The 13,825-nt window shown below is 73.0% G+C and overlaps 4 protein-coding genes across 6 annotated transcripts; 1 reads left to right on the forward strand and 3 right to left on the reverse strand.

The window, feature by feature from the left end:
- Positions 1-202: 202 nt before the first annotated feature.
- Positions 203-4,366, reverse strand: IL17RE (interleukin 17 receptor E). Its single transcript, XM_038185898.2, has 16 exons — positions 4,119-4,366; positions 4,012-4,027; positions 3,648-3,803; positions 3,450-3,547; positions 3,239-3,362; positions 3,009-3,148; positions 2,856-2,924; positions 2,680-2,746; positions 2,408-2,595; positions 2,265-2,312; positions 2,137-2,182; positions 1,886-2,034; positions 1,729-1,797; positions 1,593-1,644; positions 1,399-1,500; positions 203-1,259 (listed from the first exon to the last, which is right to left on the reverse strand). The coding sequence occupies exons 1-16, from the start codon at positions 4,224-4,226 to the stop codon at positions 640-642; spliced, it is 2,052 nt and encodes a 683-aa protein (XP_038041826.2). The 5' UTR covers positions 4,227-4,366; the 3' UTR covers positions 203-639.
- A 50-nt stretch (positions 4,367-4,416) lies between these two features.
- Positions 4,417-6,051, reverse strand: JAGN1 (jagunal homolog 1). 3 transcript variants are annotated; one of them, XM_038185903.2, is made up of 3 exons: positions 5,910-6,040; positions 5,301-5,397; positions 4,417-5,175 (listed from the first exon to the last, which is right to left on the reverse strand). In XM_038185903.2, exons 2-3 carry the CDS (start codon positions 5,387-5,389, stop codon positions 4,713-4,715), a joined length of 552 nt encoding a protein of 183 aa, XP_038041831.2. In that variant the 5' UTR covers positions 5,390-5,397; positions 5,910-6,040; the 3' UTR covers positions 4,417-4,712. The 3 variants fall into 3 exon arrangements, with proteins under 3 accessions (XP_038041831.2, XP_038041832.2, XP_071900332.1); XM_038185904.2 differs by having other exon boundaries at positions 5,301-5,401; positions 5,910-6,036; XM_072044231.1 differs by having other exon boundaries at positions 4,572-5,204; positions 5,301-5,401; positions 5,910-6,051.
- On the forward strand, positions 6,032-7,876 carry RPUSD3 (RNA pseudouridine synthase D3). Its single transcript, XM_038185902.2, has 9 exons — positions 6,032-6,118; positions 6,326-6,393; positions 6,510-6,554; positions 6,645-6,741; positions 6,819-6,926; positions 7,012-7,096; positions 7,180-7,306; positions 7,394-7,536; positions 7,627-7,876. The coding sequence occupies exons 1-9, from the start codon at positions 6,054-6,056 to the stop codon at positions 7,798-7,800; spliced, it is 912 nt and encodes a 303-aa protein (XP_038041830.2). The 5' UTR covers positions 6,032-6,053; the 3' UTR covers positions 7,801-7,876.
- Positions 7,877-8,125: 249 nt separating this feature from the next.
- On the reverse strand, positions 8,126-13,412 carry LOC119718267 (tubulin tyrosine ligase 3). The gene is given in 17 exon segments (XM_072044490.1): positions 8,126-8,242; positions 8,244-8,605; positions 8,684-9,119; positions 9,207-9,441; positions 9,511-9,659; positions 9,748-9,904; positions 10,000-10,107; positions 10,218-10,332; positions 10,414-10,542; positions 10,669-10,947; positions 11,046-11,155; positions 11,232-11,351; positions 12,089-12,299; positions 12,423-12,518; positions 12,611-12,722; positions 12,817-12,935; positions 13,216-13,412. Coding segments are annotated over 17 exon segments (2,844 nt in total). The 5' UTR covers positions 13,219-13,412; the 3' UTR covers positions 8,126-8,139.
- Positions 13,413-13,825: the final 413 nt, after the last annotated feature.

Below are 13,825 nucleotides of genomic sequence, written 5' to 3' on the forward strand. Positions count from 1 at the left end.
GTGGCTGCCCCACAGCCCGGTGCAGGGCCTATCCCTGCCCCGCTGTTCCTGCACGGGCCCAGGCTGGCCCCGCAGGCTGCAGCAGGGCTGGGGCAGGGTGCTGGTGCTGCAGGAGCCTGCCCCGACCCCAGCCAGCCCCGTGAGGTGTGACCAACTGCACCAGGCGGCTCTGACCCCCCCAGCACACTCCGGCTACACAAAACAAGGTGAAACCGTGCTTTTATTCCACCCGACGCAGCCAAGCACCCGTTCACAAAGCTGCAGCCCAGAACGGGCACGGGGAGCCCCTCGGAGCTGCGCCAGTCACTGCCCTGCACGGCCTCTCCAGCGCCGCCGCCGCGTCCCTCTGCCGGGCCCCGCATCTCCTCCGTACAGCACCTGCTGGAAACCGAGCTTCCCCCTTCCCGGGGCAGCGCCTCCGCTCCGGCCCCAGGAGCCAGCCAGGCGGGGAGCCCCGCAGCGAGGGCCAGCCCCGCTCAGAGCTGAGCCCTCTTTTTGGGGCCCCCCCCGGTGCCCTCCTGCAGCCACACGCTCAGCCCAGCCCCGTCCAGGTGCATCCTGCACCGCCGGGGCCACCCTCGCGCACCCGGCGTGCGCCCAGCGCCGCTGCTCTGCCCAGCTCAGCCCCTGCAGGGGCACTCAGGTGCCGAGGGGCTGCAGCGGGGAGCCCGGACACCCACCGGAGCTACCCCCCGCCGCCTCTTTGCTCGCCTCCGCCTCCATCAGCCGGTGCAGGAGCCCCTTTGCCCGGCCACGGAGGCGGTGGCCGGGGCGGCCGCCCCGCAGGGCACCCAGCAGCCGGGGCAGCTCCTGGGGCAGGCGGTAGGTGGGCAGGGGCCGCAGGGGCCGGGGGACATCGCGGGGGCTGCAGAGGCGGCTGAAGTAAACCAGCACCCAGTCCCGGCGGCGCCCCGCCGCCCCCAGCTCCCCGTGCAGGCAGGCCATGGCCGCCCCAAAAATATCGTGGGCGTCCCGGGGCTCCCCACCGCCCTCGCCCCCTCTCCAGAGGCGGAAGAGCCGGGAGCTGCCCCGGCTCCAGAGCAGCAGGACGGTGCCACGCTCGCGGCCCACGCGGCCCCGCTGCGCGTAGAGCCAGGGCAGGGCCCCCGCGCGCCCCACGCCGCCCGCTTCCCACAGGTCCAGCCGCACCTCGCAGCCCAGCCCCGCGCGCAGCAGCTCGGCCAGGGCGCACACCAGCCCCAGGTGCTCCTCCGAGTCCGGGGAGTACAGCAGCAGCACGGGGCGGCCGCCCGCTGCGCCTGTAGGCAGAGGGGACAGCGGTGACAGCCCCGTCCCGGGGAGCCCCGGTGGCACCGCGGCGCCCCGTGCCACCCCAGAGACCTCCCCAGCCCGTGGGGTCACGGCGAGCCTCCCCTTCCCCGGATTTTTGCCCCTCACCGGCGGGTGGCCTCCATGCGCCGCGGCAGTTGAGGAGCAGCACGGTCAGCACCAGCCCCAGCGCCAGCCCCAGCCCCAGCAGCCCGAAATGCCTGCGTGAGACTGCGAGAGGGGCGGTGAGGGGGGGGGGGAAGCCCCCACACCCCCCCCCCCCAGACCCCAGACCCTCCTGCTGGCTCCGGGGCCTCGCTCACCATCGGGGCAGAGCAGCTGCTTCCTGGCGAAGCGCACGTCAGAGCGCCAGACCTGGGGGACGGAGAGGGGTGAGGGGGGGACGGGGTTGGCCCCCACCCGGTGCGGGCACCACGGTGGGGCCGGGGGACACCTTACCAGCACGCAGCTGCCCAGGACCTGCACCGGCAGCAGCAGCGCCAGCTCCCTCGGGGCAGAGCCGTCCGGCTGCAAAGCACGAGGCAGGGTCAGCACACCCCGGGACAGCCCCCCCTGTGGTTGTGGTCCCCCCCCCCCATGGCCCCGTGCCGCTCACCCTCGTGACGGTGTAGACGGGGGCCTCGGGCTCGCACTGCCCGGCCCGGTGCTGGCACAGCGCTGCGCTGAAGGACGCGGGGACGCTGGAGGTGAGGTGCAGGCGGAGCTGCAGCCCCCGGACGCTCAGGGACACGTTCCAGGCGGGCTCTGCAGTGACCAGAGAGAGGGCTCGCGGCCACCGTGGTGCGTGGGGACACCCGAGGGGATGGGGACAAGGTGGGATGGGGTGCTCTGACCCACGGGGCTCACCTGGCCGGTGGGGACACTCCACGTGGCTGCTGTTCCCGTAGGAGAACTGGGGGGACATGGGGTCAGCTGTGCCAGCATCCACGGCCCCCCCGGTGCCTTCCCAAGCAGTGCCACCCCCGGGGGCTTACCCTGAAGCAGAGCAGGGGGTGCACGTCCACCTTGTCCAGCGTGTACACCTGCGGGGACAGAGGGAGCGTCACCGACTGTCCCCAACCTGCGCTGGGGTCCTGTGGGTGCCCACACCACGGCACACAAGGCCGGGCCCCCTCACCTGCTCCTCCTCGCTGGCCGTGGAGTTGGGGACGTCGTGGCAGGGCGCAGCCTCGGCTGTCACCTCCCTCCAGCACAGGGTGGCCCTGGGGCGCAGGGGGCAGCTGGCGCTCAGCGCCATCGCCATCTGGTCCTTGCTGCCGGTGCTGTAGTCGTGGAAGCGCACCGAGGACCACAGCTCGGGGCCGTCTGCGGGCACAGAGTCAGGGGGGTGGCAGACAGGGGGGGCTTGGTGTCCCCTTTTTTGGGGCTGGGGTCCCCTCGGGCACTCACAAGCGTCCGGCTGCTCCTGGAAGGGGCAGCGCTTGCTGCGCAGGCTGTCACGCTGCGGGTAGGAGGCCTGGGGAGGGGAGCAGAGCAGTGAGGGGGTGCCGTGTGCCTGCCACCCGTGTCCCCTCGCTGCACGGGCACGCGGAGAGCCCCCAGCTGCCCACGGGGCAGTGACACACCTCGATGCACAGGCAGGGCACCAGGAACTCGTACGGCAGCGAGACGCGGTGGCCCCCCGGCACCAGGACCTGCGGGTATGGAAGTGGCACGAGCTGGCCGGGAGCGTGGGGACCCCCCAGGGAGCGTGCCCCCCCCAGCCCCCCAGCTATTACCTGCCGGTGGAAGGGCCGGGGCAGCTCCTCGCACTCCAGGGCCAGCTGGTGGCACAGCCGCACCATCAGGGCAGGGCCCTCGGGCACAGCCACCTCGATGGTGCGCGCCTCGGGGACCCAGGCGTGGGTGAAAGCGGGCCCTGGGGGGGGGGGGCACAGATAAGGGGCAAGGGGGGGGTCAGCCGGTGCCAGCCCCCACCCTGGGACCCCCCACTCCTTTCCAGCCTCACCGGGGGGCTCGGCGGTGACCAGGTGGCTGCGGCTGATGGCCAAGCCTTGGTCGGGGACGGTGCGCAGGGACACCAGGACCTGCCGCCCGCTCTCCACCGGGAAGCAGTCGAACTGCACCTGCCACTGCGGGGAGCGGGGAGCAGAGGGGGTGAGCGTGCACCCCCCGTCCCCATCCCCATCCCCGTCCCCCACCGAGCACCCTGCACTCACCGGCGAGCTGCCCGGTGCCCGGTGCCGCCGCCACACCTGCAGCCAGCTGGCCCGGTTGGAGCCCAGCTCCAGGAAGTTGAGCTGCAGCCCGCGGAGCCCTGCGGGGACACCGGGAGAAGGGGGGTGACACCTGGGGGGGTACGGGGATGGACCCCACGACCCCGCTGCTCCCCTCCCGGTGCCCCCCCAGCCCCGTACCTGCGGCACGGAGGGCCAGGCGCACCCGCAGGCAGGGCTGGCAGGGCAGCGAGGGCTGGCACAGCCTCGCCGTGCTCAGCGCCAGGGCCGGCGGAGTCAGCGGGGACCGAGCGGGGGCTCCCCGGCGGCAGCGGGGGGGGCTCAGCGTGCTGTCGGCTACCGGGGAGAGGGGGGAAAACGGGGGCGGCCGTGCACCAGGCATCCCACGCACCGGGGAGCCCCGTGCACCGGGGAGGGGCGGGGATCCCCCCGACCCCCCCGTTCCCCCCCCCCCAGCCCCGGGAACCGGCAGCTCCCTGCTCGCAGCCTGCGCCAGGCCCCGCGCACCGGGGGGGGGGGGGCCCCGCTCGGCGGCGACACTCACCGCTGGCCCGGCACTCCTGCAAGCGAACGGACGGCCATCAGCTCGCCTCGCCCCCGCTCCTTTCCCCCCCCCTTCTCCCTCCCTCCTCCCGGTGCCCCGGTGCTCACGAAGTTGGCGGAGACGCGCAGGCGGGGCACGGCGGCACCGGCGGGCGGCACCGGCAGCAGCAGCAGCAGCAGCAGCACGGCGGTGGCACCGAGCAGAGGGAGCCCCATGGCCGAGCCCTGCTCCCCCCGGTGCCGGTGCTCGGTCCCCGGTGCTCGGTGCCCGCCCCGGGCCGGCCCCGCCGCATTCCTCCGTTGGCACGTGCGGCCCCGCCCGGTGCGCGCCGCCGCGACCTGCTTTCGGCAGCGCTTCCTGCGCCGGCCCCCGCGCGGCGCACACACGCGTGGGAAAGCAGCGAGCTTGGCGGCAGGGGGGGGCTTTATTTCCGTACCGGGACACAGCGGGGGGGGGGAAAGGGGCTGCCGAGCCCACGGGGGACGTGCCAGCACCGGGGTCCCCGTGCCCTGGTGGTGAGCTCAGGGTCGTGGCTCGGTCCCAGACGGTGGTCCCGGGGGGTGGGCGAGGAGCTGCCACCCGTGGGGGCCACCCCGCAGCACCCCAGGGTGGGAGCGGAGCCGGTTTGGGCACGGAGCCCCCCCCCCAAAAAAAAAAACGCTCCAGTTTTCGGGTGCCCGCTGGTCCCCGCTCACTTCTTCTCACTTCTTCTTCTTCTCCTGCGTGCTGGTGAACCAGGAGTCCAGCAGCTTCTTGCTGTAGTAGAGCTGCCAGCCGTGCACCTGGGCGGCCACCACCACCACCAGGTACATGACGGAGACGGCGGAGAAGCCGAAGATGAAGCGGTACGCCTTGCCGTGCCGGTACAGCTGCTGCGCCATGGGGAACATCTCCATGGCCCCGTAGATGAGGGGAGCCACCGAGAAGAGCCCGGTGCTGATCATGGACAGCACCAGGTAGCTGATGTTGTTGCGGGGGAAGGAGAGGAGGCCCAGGAGGGAGGGCAGGATGCTGAGCAGGTAGGGGTACTCCCACTGGTAGGGCATGGCCACCCGGTCGTGGGGCAGCAGCTTGAGGTGCCCCACGCACATCTGCGCCAGCAGCAGCAGCCACAGCCCCACGTGCACGTAGATCAGCCGCTTGATCTCCGACTTCAGGGCCACGCTGCGGGGAGTGGGGGGGCTGACAGTGAGCTGGGGGGGCAGAACACGGCCCCGGGGGGCTGGCAGTGACCAGGGGGCCATGCATAGCCCGGGGGGGGGGACGGGGGGGGTAGGGGGGACACCCACCTCATCTGGTAGTGCGAGGCCACCCGCTCCCGGTGCTGGAAGTCGCTGCCGTCGGTGCCGGTGGCGCGGGGACCCCCGCGGGAGGCCATGGTGGGGGCTGCCTGAGGGCTGACAGCGTCAGGGGAACCCCGGGGGACCCCTGGGACCCCCCCAGGACCTCCAGGGACCCCCCCAGGACCCCCCCCAAGACCCCTGAGACCCCCCTGGGACCCTCCGGGCACCCCCCAGGACCACCAGGACCCCCCTGGAGCCCCCCCAGGACCCCCCCAGGACCGACCTGGGATCCCTGGGACCCCATCAGGACCCCTCCGAGACCCCCAGGACCCCCCCAGGTCCCCCCGAGACCCCCCCCCGGACCACCGGGACCCCCCCAGGATCCTTCCAGGACTCCCCCAGGACCCCCCCGGGCCCTCCCCATACCCCCCCAGGACCCCCTTGGGACCCCCCGAGACCCCCAGGAACCCCCGGGACCCCCCCCAATGACCCCCCTGATACCCCCCCGGTCCCCCCCAGCACCCCCTCGGGCACCCCTCGACCACCCCCATCCCCCCCCGGTGCCCCCTTCCCCGGTGCCCCTCCCGGTGCCCCCCCCCTCCCGCCGCACCCCACCTGCTCCCGGGCGGCGACGCTCTGCCCGCCCTTCCGCCTCTCTATGGTCTCCGCCGCGGGCCAGCGGCCGCTCTATCCTCCCGGAGGCCTCGTCTCTATGATCTTTATGCGAGGGGAGGGGGCTCAGCCCGCTCGGCGCCGCGCATGCGCAGTGAGCCCATGGCGGGGGGCGGCGGCGGCGGGGCCGCGCGCGCGCTGGCGCGCGTGGGGTCAGCGGGGGCGCGCGTGGGGGGGGGGGACACGCGTGGGGGGGGGGCGGGGGGGCGGGGTTAGGGTTAGGGGCACGCGGGGGGGGCAGGGGGCTGGGGGGGGCTGGGACACGCGTGGGGGGGGCGTGGGGCTGAGCTCGGTCACGCGTGGGGTGTGGGGGGGGCGTGGGGGGGGCGCCGTGTCCTCATCCCAACCCCCCCCCACAGGCAGGGGCGGACCCCGAGCCCCCAGGAGGTGCTGGGGGTGCTGGAGGCGGCCGTGCTGCACCGGGAAGGTAAGGGAGGGGGGGGCGTGGGGGGGGTCACGAGTGGGTTTGGGGGGGTCACGAGTGGGTTTGGGGGCACCCCACGCGTGGGGGGGCTCCCGCTGAGCTCCCACCGCATCCCGCAGGAGCCCTGCTGGCGCTGAACAAACCGCCCGGCCTGCCTGTGCTGGGTGAGTGGGGATGGGGAGGGCGTGGGGGGGTCACGGGTGGGTGGTCACGGGGGGGGCACACACGCCACTGACCCCCCCCACGCCCCCCAGGGCACCCCGGGGAGCTGAGCGTGGCCGCGCTGCTCCCGGCACTGCGCCGCCGCCTGGGGCTCCCCGCGGAGCTGCACGTGGTGAAGGCGCCCGCCAGGTATTTGGGGGGGGGACACACGGGGGGGGGGCGTTTTTTTTTTTTTTGGGGGGGGGTCTCAGGGTTTTCTCCCGCAGGGACAGCTCCGGCCTCGTCCTCCTGTCCAGTTGTCACCGCACCACGGAGGAGCTGCAGCGCTTCTTCAGCCACCAGCGGCGCAAGGGGCGCTTCCCGGTCACCTACAGGTGGGTGCCCCCCCCCACGGGGGTCTCTCGTGTCCCCCCCCCCCCCCACGAGGCAGGACCCCCCCCCTCACCCCTGTCCCCGCAGCGCTGTCACCGTGGGGGTCCCGGCGGAGGCGGAGGGCGAGATCCGCGTGGGGCTGTGCCATCGGCAGCACGGGGACGGGGCCGTGGTAAGGGGGCAATGGGGGGGTTTGGGGGGAATTTTGGGGAGGGGGGGGCACACGGGGGGGTCGCTGAGGGTGTCCTGCTTTAGGTGGTGCCGGTGCCGTGCCCGGGGCGCCACAGCGTGGCCCGGGGGGAGGTGAGGAGCACCCTGACCCGCTACCGGCTGCTGGGGGCTGCGGGGGGCTGCGCCCTGCTCCAGCTGCAGCCCAGGACGGGTGAGTGCCCCCCAGCCCTGCTCTGTGCCCCCCCTCGGGGACCCCCCCGTGGCACCAAACTCTGTGTTTCCCCCCCCCTTTTTGCAGCCTTCCCCGGGCAGCTGCGGGTTCACCTGGCCCTGCTGCTGTGCCCGGCGCTGGGGGACCACGAGCACGGCCCCCGCGTGGGCAGGGTGCTGGGGGAGCCCTTCCTGCTGCCCCCCCCGGACACCCCCACGCCTCGCACGCAGGTAAATGGCCATGATTTACATCGGGGGGGGGCATCTTTGTGCTGTCCCATGCTGATAACCCCCCCTTTAACCCTCCCACCCCCCCCCCAGGTGCTGGACCCGGAGCTGCTGCGCCGCCTGCGGCTGCCCCCCCGTGGCCCCCCCCGGCTGCCCCTGCACCTCCACCTGCAGGAGCTGGCCCTGCCCCACGCCCCCCTGCGCGCCCCCCCGCCCCCCCACTTCCTACGCACCCTGCGGCTGCTGGGGCTGCCCCCCCCCGCCTAGCACAGCCGCTGGGTGGGGGGGGGGACACACGCACAGCCCCCCCGCTTCCCCCCAATAAATCCCTACGTGGCCCTGAGCAGCCTGGTGTGATTTTTTCCTCCCGGGGGGGGGCTCCCCGTGTGCCCCCCCCAGGGCTGAGTCACCCCCAGTGACCGCAGGACCCCCCCTTTTGCCCCCCCCAACACCATGCCCCAGTTCCCAGCCCTGCTGCGGTGCCGTCGGCCCCGGTTCCTGCCACAGCCCCACAGATCTGGGGCACGGGGGGGGCTGGTAACCGGTGCCCCCCCCGGCCCTTACTCCCCCACACAAAGCCACAGAGCCGGGCTCCTCTCACAGCTGTTATTTCCCCCCCCCGGAGCCACTGGGGGAGATGGGGGGGGGGCAGGTGGGTGCGTCACGGCTCCTCTTCGTCCCCCCTGCCCCCCCCCTGCACCTTCTCCCCCCCCCAGGGCTGAGCTGCCGGCAGCAGGGGCAGGGGGCTGAGGCGAGCCCGGCCCTGGCGGCTGGGGGGGGCTCCCCGGGGGGGCAGAATGGGGCCGGTGGCACCGAGCAGGGGCAGAGCCACCGAGGGCTGGCAGCGCCGCTGCCCCCGCCCCCAGGGTCCCACAGCACCGGCCCCATCCTCTGCCCCCCCTGCTGCGGGTGGAGGGTGCAGGGGGGGGCACGAAGGAGTCCACGGCTTCCCGGGGGGGTCGCGGGTGCTCGCCGTGGTGCCGGGGGGCTTGTGGGCGCAGTGGGGTCTCCGCAGCGAGCAGCCCTCCACCGCCAGCTTCAGCCCCAGGTAGGGAGGGGTGGGCACGGCCGCCTGGGGGGGGGGCACAGAGCGAAGTGCTTGATCCCAAAACCGTGCCCAGCCCCCCCGCGTGCCCCCCCCGCCCCTCACCTGCTTGTAGATGAGCTCGAAGGCCCCTGTGGAGCAGTTGGGGTGCTCCCTGCGGTCGATGACGACGCGCAGCGTGTCGCGCTGCACCCCGGCGCACAGCCGCCCCGTCACCGCCGTGCTGCCGGCCATGGTGGGGCTGGCGTTGATCTCCAGCAGCCAGGGCCGAAAATCCTCCCCGAAAACAAAATCGGCCCCGTAGAGCTCGAAGCTGCCCTTCCGACCCCTCACCAAACCCTGCGAGCAGCGCACCGCCCGCACCACCGCCGCCTTCATGCCCGGCACCATCACCGAGCCCCAGGCGCCCTCCTGCCCGCGCTGCGCCAGGTACGCCTGCAGCTGCCGGCACGACCACGTCTTGTCGGGGGGCAGCCGGGGGTGCTGGGCCCCCCCGGGCCTGCAGCGTTGCTGGATGGCCTGGTTGCAGAGGTGGACGGCGCTGGGGGGGAGAGAGAGAGAGCGCGGTGGTGAGCGCAAAGGGGGTGAGAGGAAGGCGAGAGGAGGGCGCACGGGGAGCGGCGCTCACGCGTCCATTTGGCGCAGGGAGAAGGGCTGGGAGCAGAAGCGCAGGTAGCAGCGGCGGTAGAACCAGACGGTGAGCGGGTTCCAGTCGGTCACCAGGAACCACTGGCGCACGTCGAACTTGGTGCCGAAGATGAGCAGCGGGCGCTCCACGTATTTCTGCACCACCCAGCGGCCCTCCCGCGCCGCCTGGCCCGCCAGCCGCAGCACCTCGCCCAGCCGCGCCGTGCACGTGATGCCTGCGGGCACGGCACCGTGTGGGGACCCCCCCTTTCTGTCCCCGTTGTCCCCATCTTGCCCTCTGCTACCTCTCCCCCGGGACGCGGCTGCGGGTTTGAGGATCCAGACGTTTTGGTCGCCCTCCATGCACAGCTGGGGCAGGCGCCCCGCCAGGCGCTGCAGCAGGAGCTGGCCCTGCTCCCGCTGCGCCCCGCTCAGCCGCGGCACGGCCCCCTCGCTGCAAAAAAAAAGGGGCTCAGCACCGACCCCATATGCGAGCTGCGTCCCCAGGGTGTCCCCTGGGTGTCCCCGAGCCCAGCACTCACTGCACAGCGCGGTAGTAGCCCTGTAGGAAGCTGTCCCACGCGGCATCTGTGGTGCCAGGGGATTTGGGGTCGCCATCGATGTCCTGGTGGGTGAGGCTGCCCAGGTGCTGCCCGCACACCCGCAGCGCCTCCTCCACCAGCTGGGCACCCAGGCCCTCTGCAGGAGGGGGTGCGGGGTGAGGGACGGGGTGCTGCGCCCCTCCGAGGGACCCTCGGTGTGTGGGGTCCCAAACGGAGCCCCCCCCGCGTCACCTGGTGGCTCGGTGGGGTTTGGGGCCGGGTCCGGCCCCGCGGGCACCTCCTGAGCCCTTTCCAGGGCGGCTTTGAGCAGGCTGCGCGCGGCGGTGAGGCGGAAATCCTCTGCGGGAGGGGAGGCATGGCCCAGCCGGCTGCTGCGCGGGGGGCACGGGGAAAAGGGGACACGGGGTTGGGGGGGACAGCGGGGGGGTCTGAGCCAGCCCCGAGCTCACCGATGAAGGCCTGGCGCTCGTCCGCAGCACCCAGCCGATAGCAGCGGGGGAAAAAGGTGTCGGGGTCGGCTTGGTCGAACCAGGGCAGGTTCCGCAGGGTGAGGCACAGCCCCTCCTGCGTAGAGAAGGGTGGCAGCACCCCAAAAAACTCCTTCACCCCCCAATTTAACCACCCCATCCCCCCGCAAGGCCCCACCTTGGTGGTGAAGGAGCCCACGCGGCTGTAGTGGTTCACCACCTGCTCGGGCTGCAGCACGAGGCCCTGCACGGCGCTGCCGCGGGTGGTCCAGATGAAGTAGGGCATCTGGTCCCGCACCAGGCGGGACTGGGGGGGCACAGGGGGGCCGGCTGAGGTGGGACCCCCCCGCCCCACAGCCTCGCTGCCCCCTCTGCATGAGGGCATCAGGATAAAGGTCCCACACTGGACCTTTAAAAAGGTCCCGTGGCTAACCATGAGGTCGTGGATGCCTTCGGGGTCCTCCTCGTCCTGCTGCTCCTCCTCCTCCTCTTCTTCCTCCTCCTCCTCATCATCATCAGGCAGCCAGGAGGAGCTCGAGGTCTCGGGGGCACCCTGCCCGGCCTCGCTGTCACCACCTCCCTCCTGCTGCTGCTGCTGCCGGGGGTCACCCGCCCTGCCCGCGCCCCGCTCCTTCCTCTCCACCCAGCCCCGCGCCCGCAGCAGGCGGCGGATGACGGGGTGGGAGCCCTGCAGCATGAAGATCTTCTTCTCCTGGGAGGGGGGGGGACGCGAGGGCTGGGTGTGCTGCCCGCCCCGAGGGAGCTCGGCCCCAAAGCGGGGGATTTTTGGGGTCGGGAGCAGGCCCTCACCTTGATGGCCCTCTCCACGTGCAGCCTGACCTGCTTCAGCCGCTCGGGGTTGAGCTGGGGGCGGCCACAGCCGCGCTGCCCCACGGGTGCCCCGTGCCCTGCGGGGACAGCTGAGCCCCAAAAGGGTGGGGGACGGCCCTTTGTGTGTCCCCCCCCGGCCCCAGAGTGCAGGGAGCAGGCACCCACCTGCCGTCCCCGCCGCGGCTTTCCCCGACCTCTCAATCCTCATGGTGGCCCTGGGGACACCCCGCTGCCACGGACCCCTCCTGGGGGGCACCCGGGACGCGCCAGCCCCTCGGCACCCCCCTCACCGCCGCTGCTCCCGCGTGGGCGAGGTGTGGGGCACCCCACGGAGAACTGGGGGGGCGAGGGAAGCTGCTGGCAGCTCCCCCATCCCCGAGAACTGGGTGCCCAAACCCCACGAGCGGAGCAGGGGGGCTCCAAAAAGCAGGACGCAGCCCCCCCAAACCCTCCCCAAGCACCCCCTGACCCCCCAAAACCCCTCGGTGCCCCTCCCCCCAGCACCCACCCCGGTCCTGCCCGCACCGCCGGGGTCGCCCCCGTTGTTTACCATTGCCATGGTGCCACCCCTCGGGCCCTCCCCCTTCCATAACCCCTCCCCCTTCTCCCTGAGGCCCCTCCCCGTGCCCCCCCCTTCCTTTTAATCCCCCCCCCATGCCCCCAAAAACAACCGCAGCAGCCGTGAGTACAGCAAGTGACCGTTTAAAAAACACAACGCGACAGGACGGGGGGAGCGGGGCCGCCCGGCCCCACGCACGCACAAGCCCGGGGGGCCCCCGGCCATGGCACCGCCCCGGCCAGCAAGGAGCAGGGGGGGCGCAGCCGGTGCCCCCCCCTCGGGTCAGGGCCGCAGGGCTCGGCTCTCCTCCATTGGAACGGGCGGCCCCGGGGCTCTGCACAGGCGCCGGGAAGCCACGGAGTCATCAGCACCGCCTAGAACTGTGAGGGGAGAGGAGGGATGCGTCCGTCAGCTGCCCCCCAGCTCCTCAAAAAGGGGAGAAATCACCCCAAAATGCTGCCACCCCCCTCCCCCAGCCCCGATCCCGGCGGTGAGGGCCTCACGTTTTTGAGGAACTCCTCCGCCACGATGCGGGCCCGGGCGTTGACGGAGAGCTTCATCTCGCTGATCTCCTTGTCGATCTCCTCCATGAAGTGGATGACGAAGTCCACCAGCTTGTGCTTGTACATCTGCTCCGTGTGGAAGTTGGTGATCAGGAAGCTGATGTCGTAGCCCTGGGGATGGAAGGAGCAGGGGGGGGGTGAGCACCCGGCGGGCACCCCCACGGCCCAGCCCTGCGCTGGAGACCCCCGAGGGGGAGCTGGAAGCCCCCTTTGTGTGTCCCCCCCCCACATCACCTCCACGGGCTTCCTGCGCAGGATGAAGAAATTCTCGGCCCTCATCATCATGAAGCGCATGAACTTGTGGCACAAAATCTTCTCGATCTCGTCAGCCTGGGAAGAGCAGCGGGCGGTGAGGCGAGGTGAGGAGGCCCCCTCCCGGTGCGAGCCCCCCGCCCCCTGCCCCCCCCCGCCCCCCCAGGCACCTGCTTGACGGCGATGCTGACGCGCACGGAGTTGATGGAGCCCTCGATGAGCACCTTCTCCTTCTCGTTTCTGCTGATGATGACGGGCTGCAGCAGGAGCTCCTTGCTGCTCCTGCGGGAGGAAACGGCGCCGAGCGTGAGGGCGGGGGCGGCTCCGGGACGGTGCCCGGTGGTGCCCGGTGGTGGTGGGGGGGGAGCGGCCGTACCTGACCTCCACCTCGGGCTTGTTGTGGCGCTCCACCACCTGCGAGGAGAAGTTCTCCAGGCACAGCGCGGCCTGCAGCGTGGCGCGCACCGCGTTCAGGTACGGGCGCAGCGTGGCGGTCTGCGGGGAACGGCACCGGAACCGGAACCGGCACCGGAACCGGCACCGGCGTCAGCACCGGCAGCGGCAGCACCGGGCCCGGGACCAGGCCCAGGCCCAGGCCCCGGCCTCAGGCCCAGGCCTAGACCCAGGCCCAGGCCCAGCTCCCGGTCCCGGTCCCGGTCCCCGCCCCCGCCCACCCCTGGTCCCCGGTCCCGGTTCCCGGTCCCCGGTCCCAGCCCCTGATCCCGTTCCAGCCCCCGGTCCCGGCCCCGCCCCGCCCGGCCCCGCCCGCCCGCACCATGGTGTCAGCCCGGTGCCGGTGCCGGTCCCGTCCCGCTCCGCTCCGCTCGGTTCCGCTCCTCTCCCGGGAGGCGGAAGTGGCCGCTCTCCTCTTCCGGGATGCGCGGCACCTCCCACTGCGGCGGGAGGGGGGAGGCGGGAGGAGCCCTCTGCGCGCCCAGCGCTTGGATCTAGGCCAAAAGATCCCACCGTGCCTCCCCGAGGATTTATAACGCCTTTCAGAGCGATCCCGGCGGGGATATCGAGGAACGCAGCATCAGCATCCCGTGGGAGCGGCTCATCCTCCCCCGCTCCCCCCCTCTCCCCTCCACACTTGGTACACTCCAGCCAGCGCTTCCATATTAGGGCATGCAGACGGCGCGCGGCTTCAGCCAATGGGCGGCGGGCGCTGGGCGCGGCCTGGCCAATGGGGAGCGGGGGGCGGGGCGGCGGCGGCGCGGCCGACGGGGGCCGGAAGGGGGCGAGCGGCCTAGGCCTGGCCCGGCCCCCGCGGCGCCCCGCAGCCCCCCGGTGCCCCCCCCCCGCCCCCAGCCCCTGCCCTCCGCTGCCCTCCGGTGCTCGCCGCTTCCCCGGTGCTCCCCCCGGTACCCCCCGGTACCCCCCCGGTG

The sequence above is a fragment of the Anas platyrhynchos genome, chromosome 13, assembly GCF_047663525.1.
Source record: "Anas platyrhynchos isolate ZD024472 breed Pekin duck chromosome 13, IASCAAS_PekinDuck_T2T, whole genome shotgun sequence".
Taxonomy (NCBI): domain Eukaryota; kingdom Metazoa; phylum Chordata; class Aves; order Anseriformes; family Anatidae; genus Anas; species Anas platyrhynchos.

Excerpts from the sequence above, each read along its gene's own strand:
- IL17RE (XM_038185898.2), bottom strand. The coding sequence starts at position 4,226 with ATGGGGCTCCCTCTGCTCGGTGCCACCGCCGTGCTGCTGCTGCTGCTG. Across the intron at positions 3,548-3,647 it reads CCTGGCCCTCCGTGCCGCAG|GGCTCCGCGGGCTGCAGCTC; the intron begins GTACGGGGCTGG and ends GTGTCCCCGCAG. Across the intron at positions 1,501-1,592 it reads GCAGCTGCTCTGCCCCGATG|TCTCACGCAGGCATTTCGGG; the intron begins GTGAGCGAGGCC and ends CCCCTCTCGCAG.
- JAGN1 (XM_038185903.2), bottom strand. The coding sequence starts at position 5,389 with ATGGCCTCCCGCGGGGGTCCCCGCGCCACCGGCACCGACGGCAGCGAC. Across the intron at positions 5,176-5,300 it reads GCCTCGCACTACCAGATGAG|CGTGGCCCTGAAGTCGGAGA; the intron begins GTGGGTGTCCCC and ends CACTCCCCGCAG.
- RPUSD3 (XM_038185902.2), top strand. The coding sequence starts at position 6,054 with ATGCGCAGTGAGCCCATGGCGGGGGGCGGCGGCGGCGGGGCCGCGCGC. Across the intron at positions 6,927-7,011 it reads CGCTTCCCGGTCACCTACAG|CGCTGTCACCGTGGGGGTCC; the intron begins GTGGGTGCCCCC and ends CTGTCCCCGCAG. Across the intron at positions 7,097-7,179 it reads AGCACGGGGACGGGGCCGTG|GTGGTGCCGGTGCCGTGCCC; the intron begins GTAAGGGGGCAA and ends GTCCTGCTTTAG.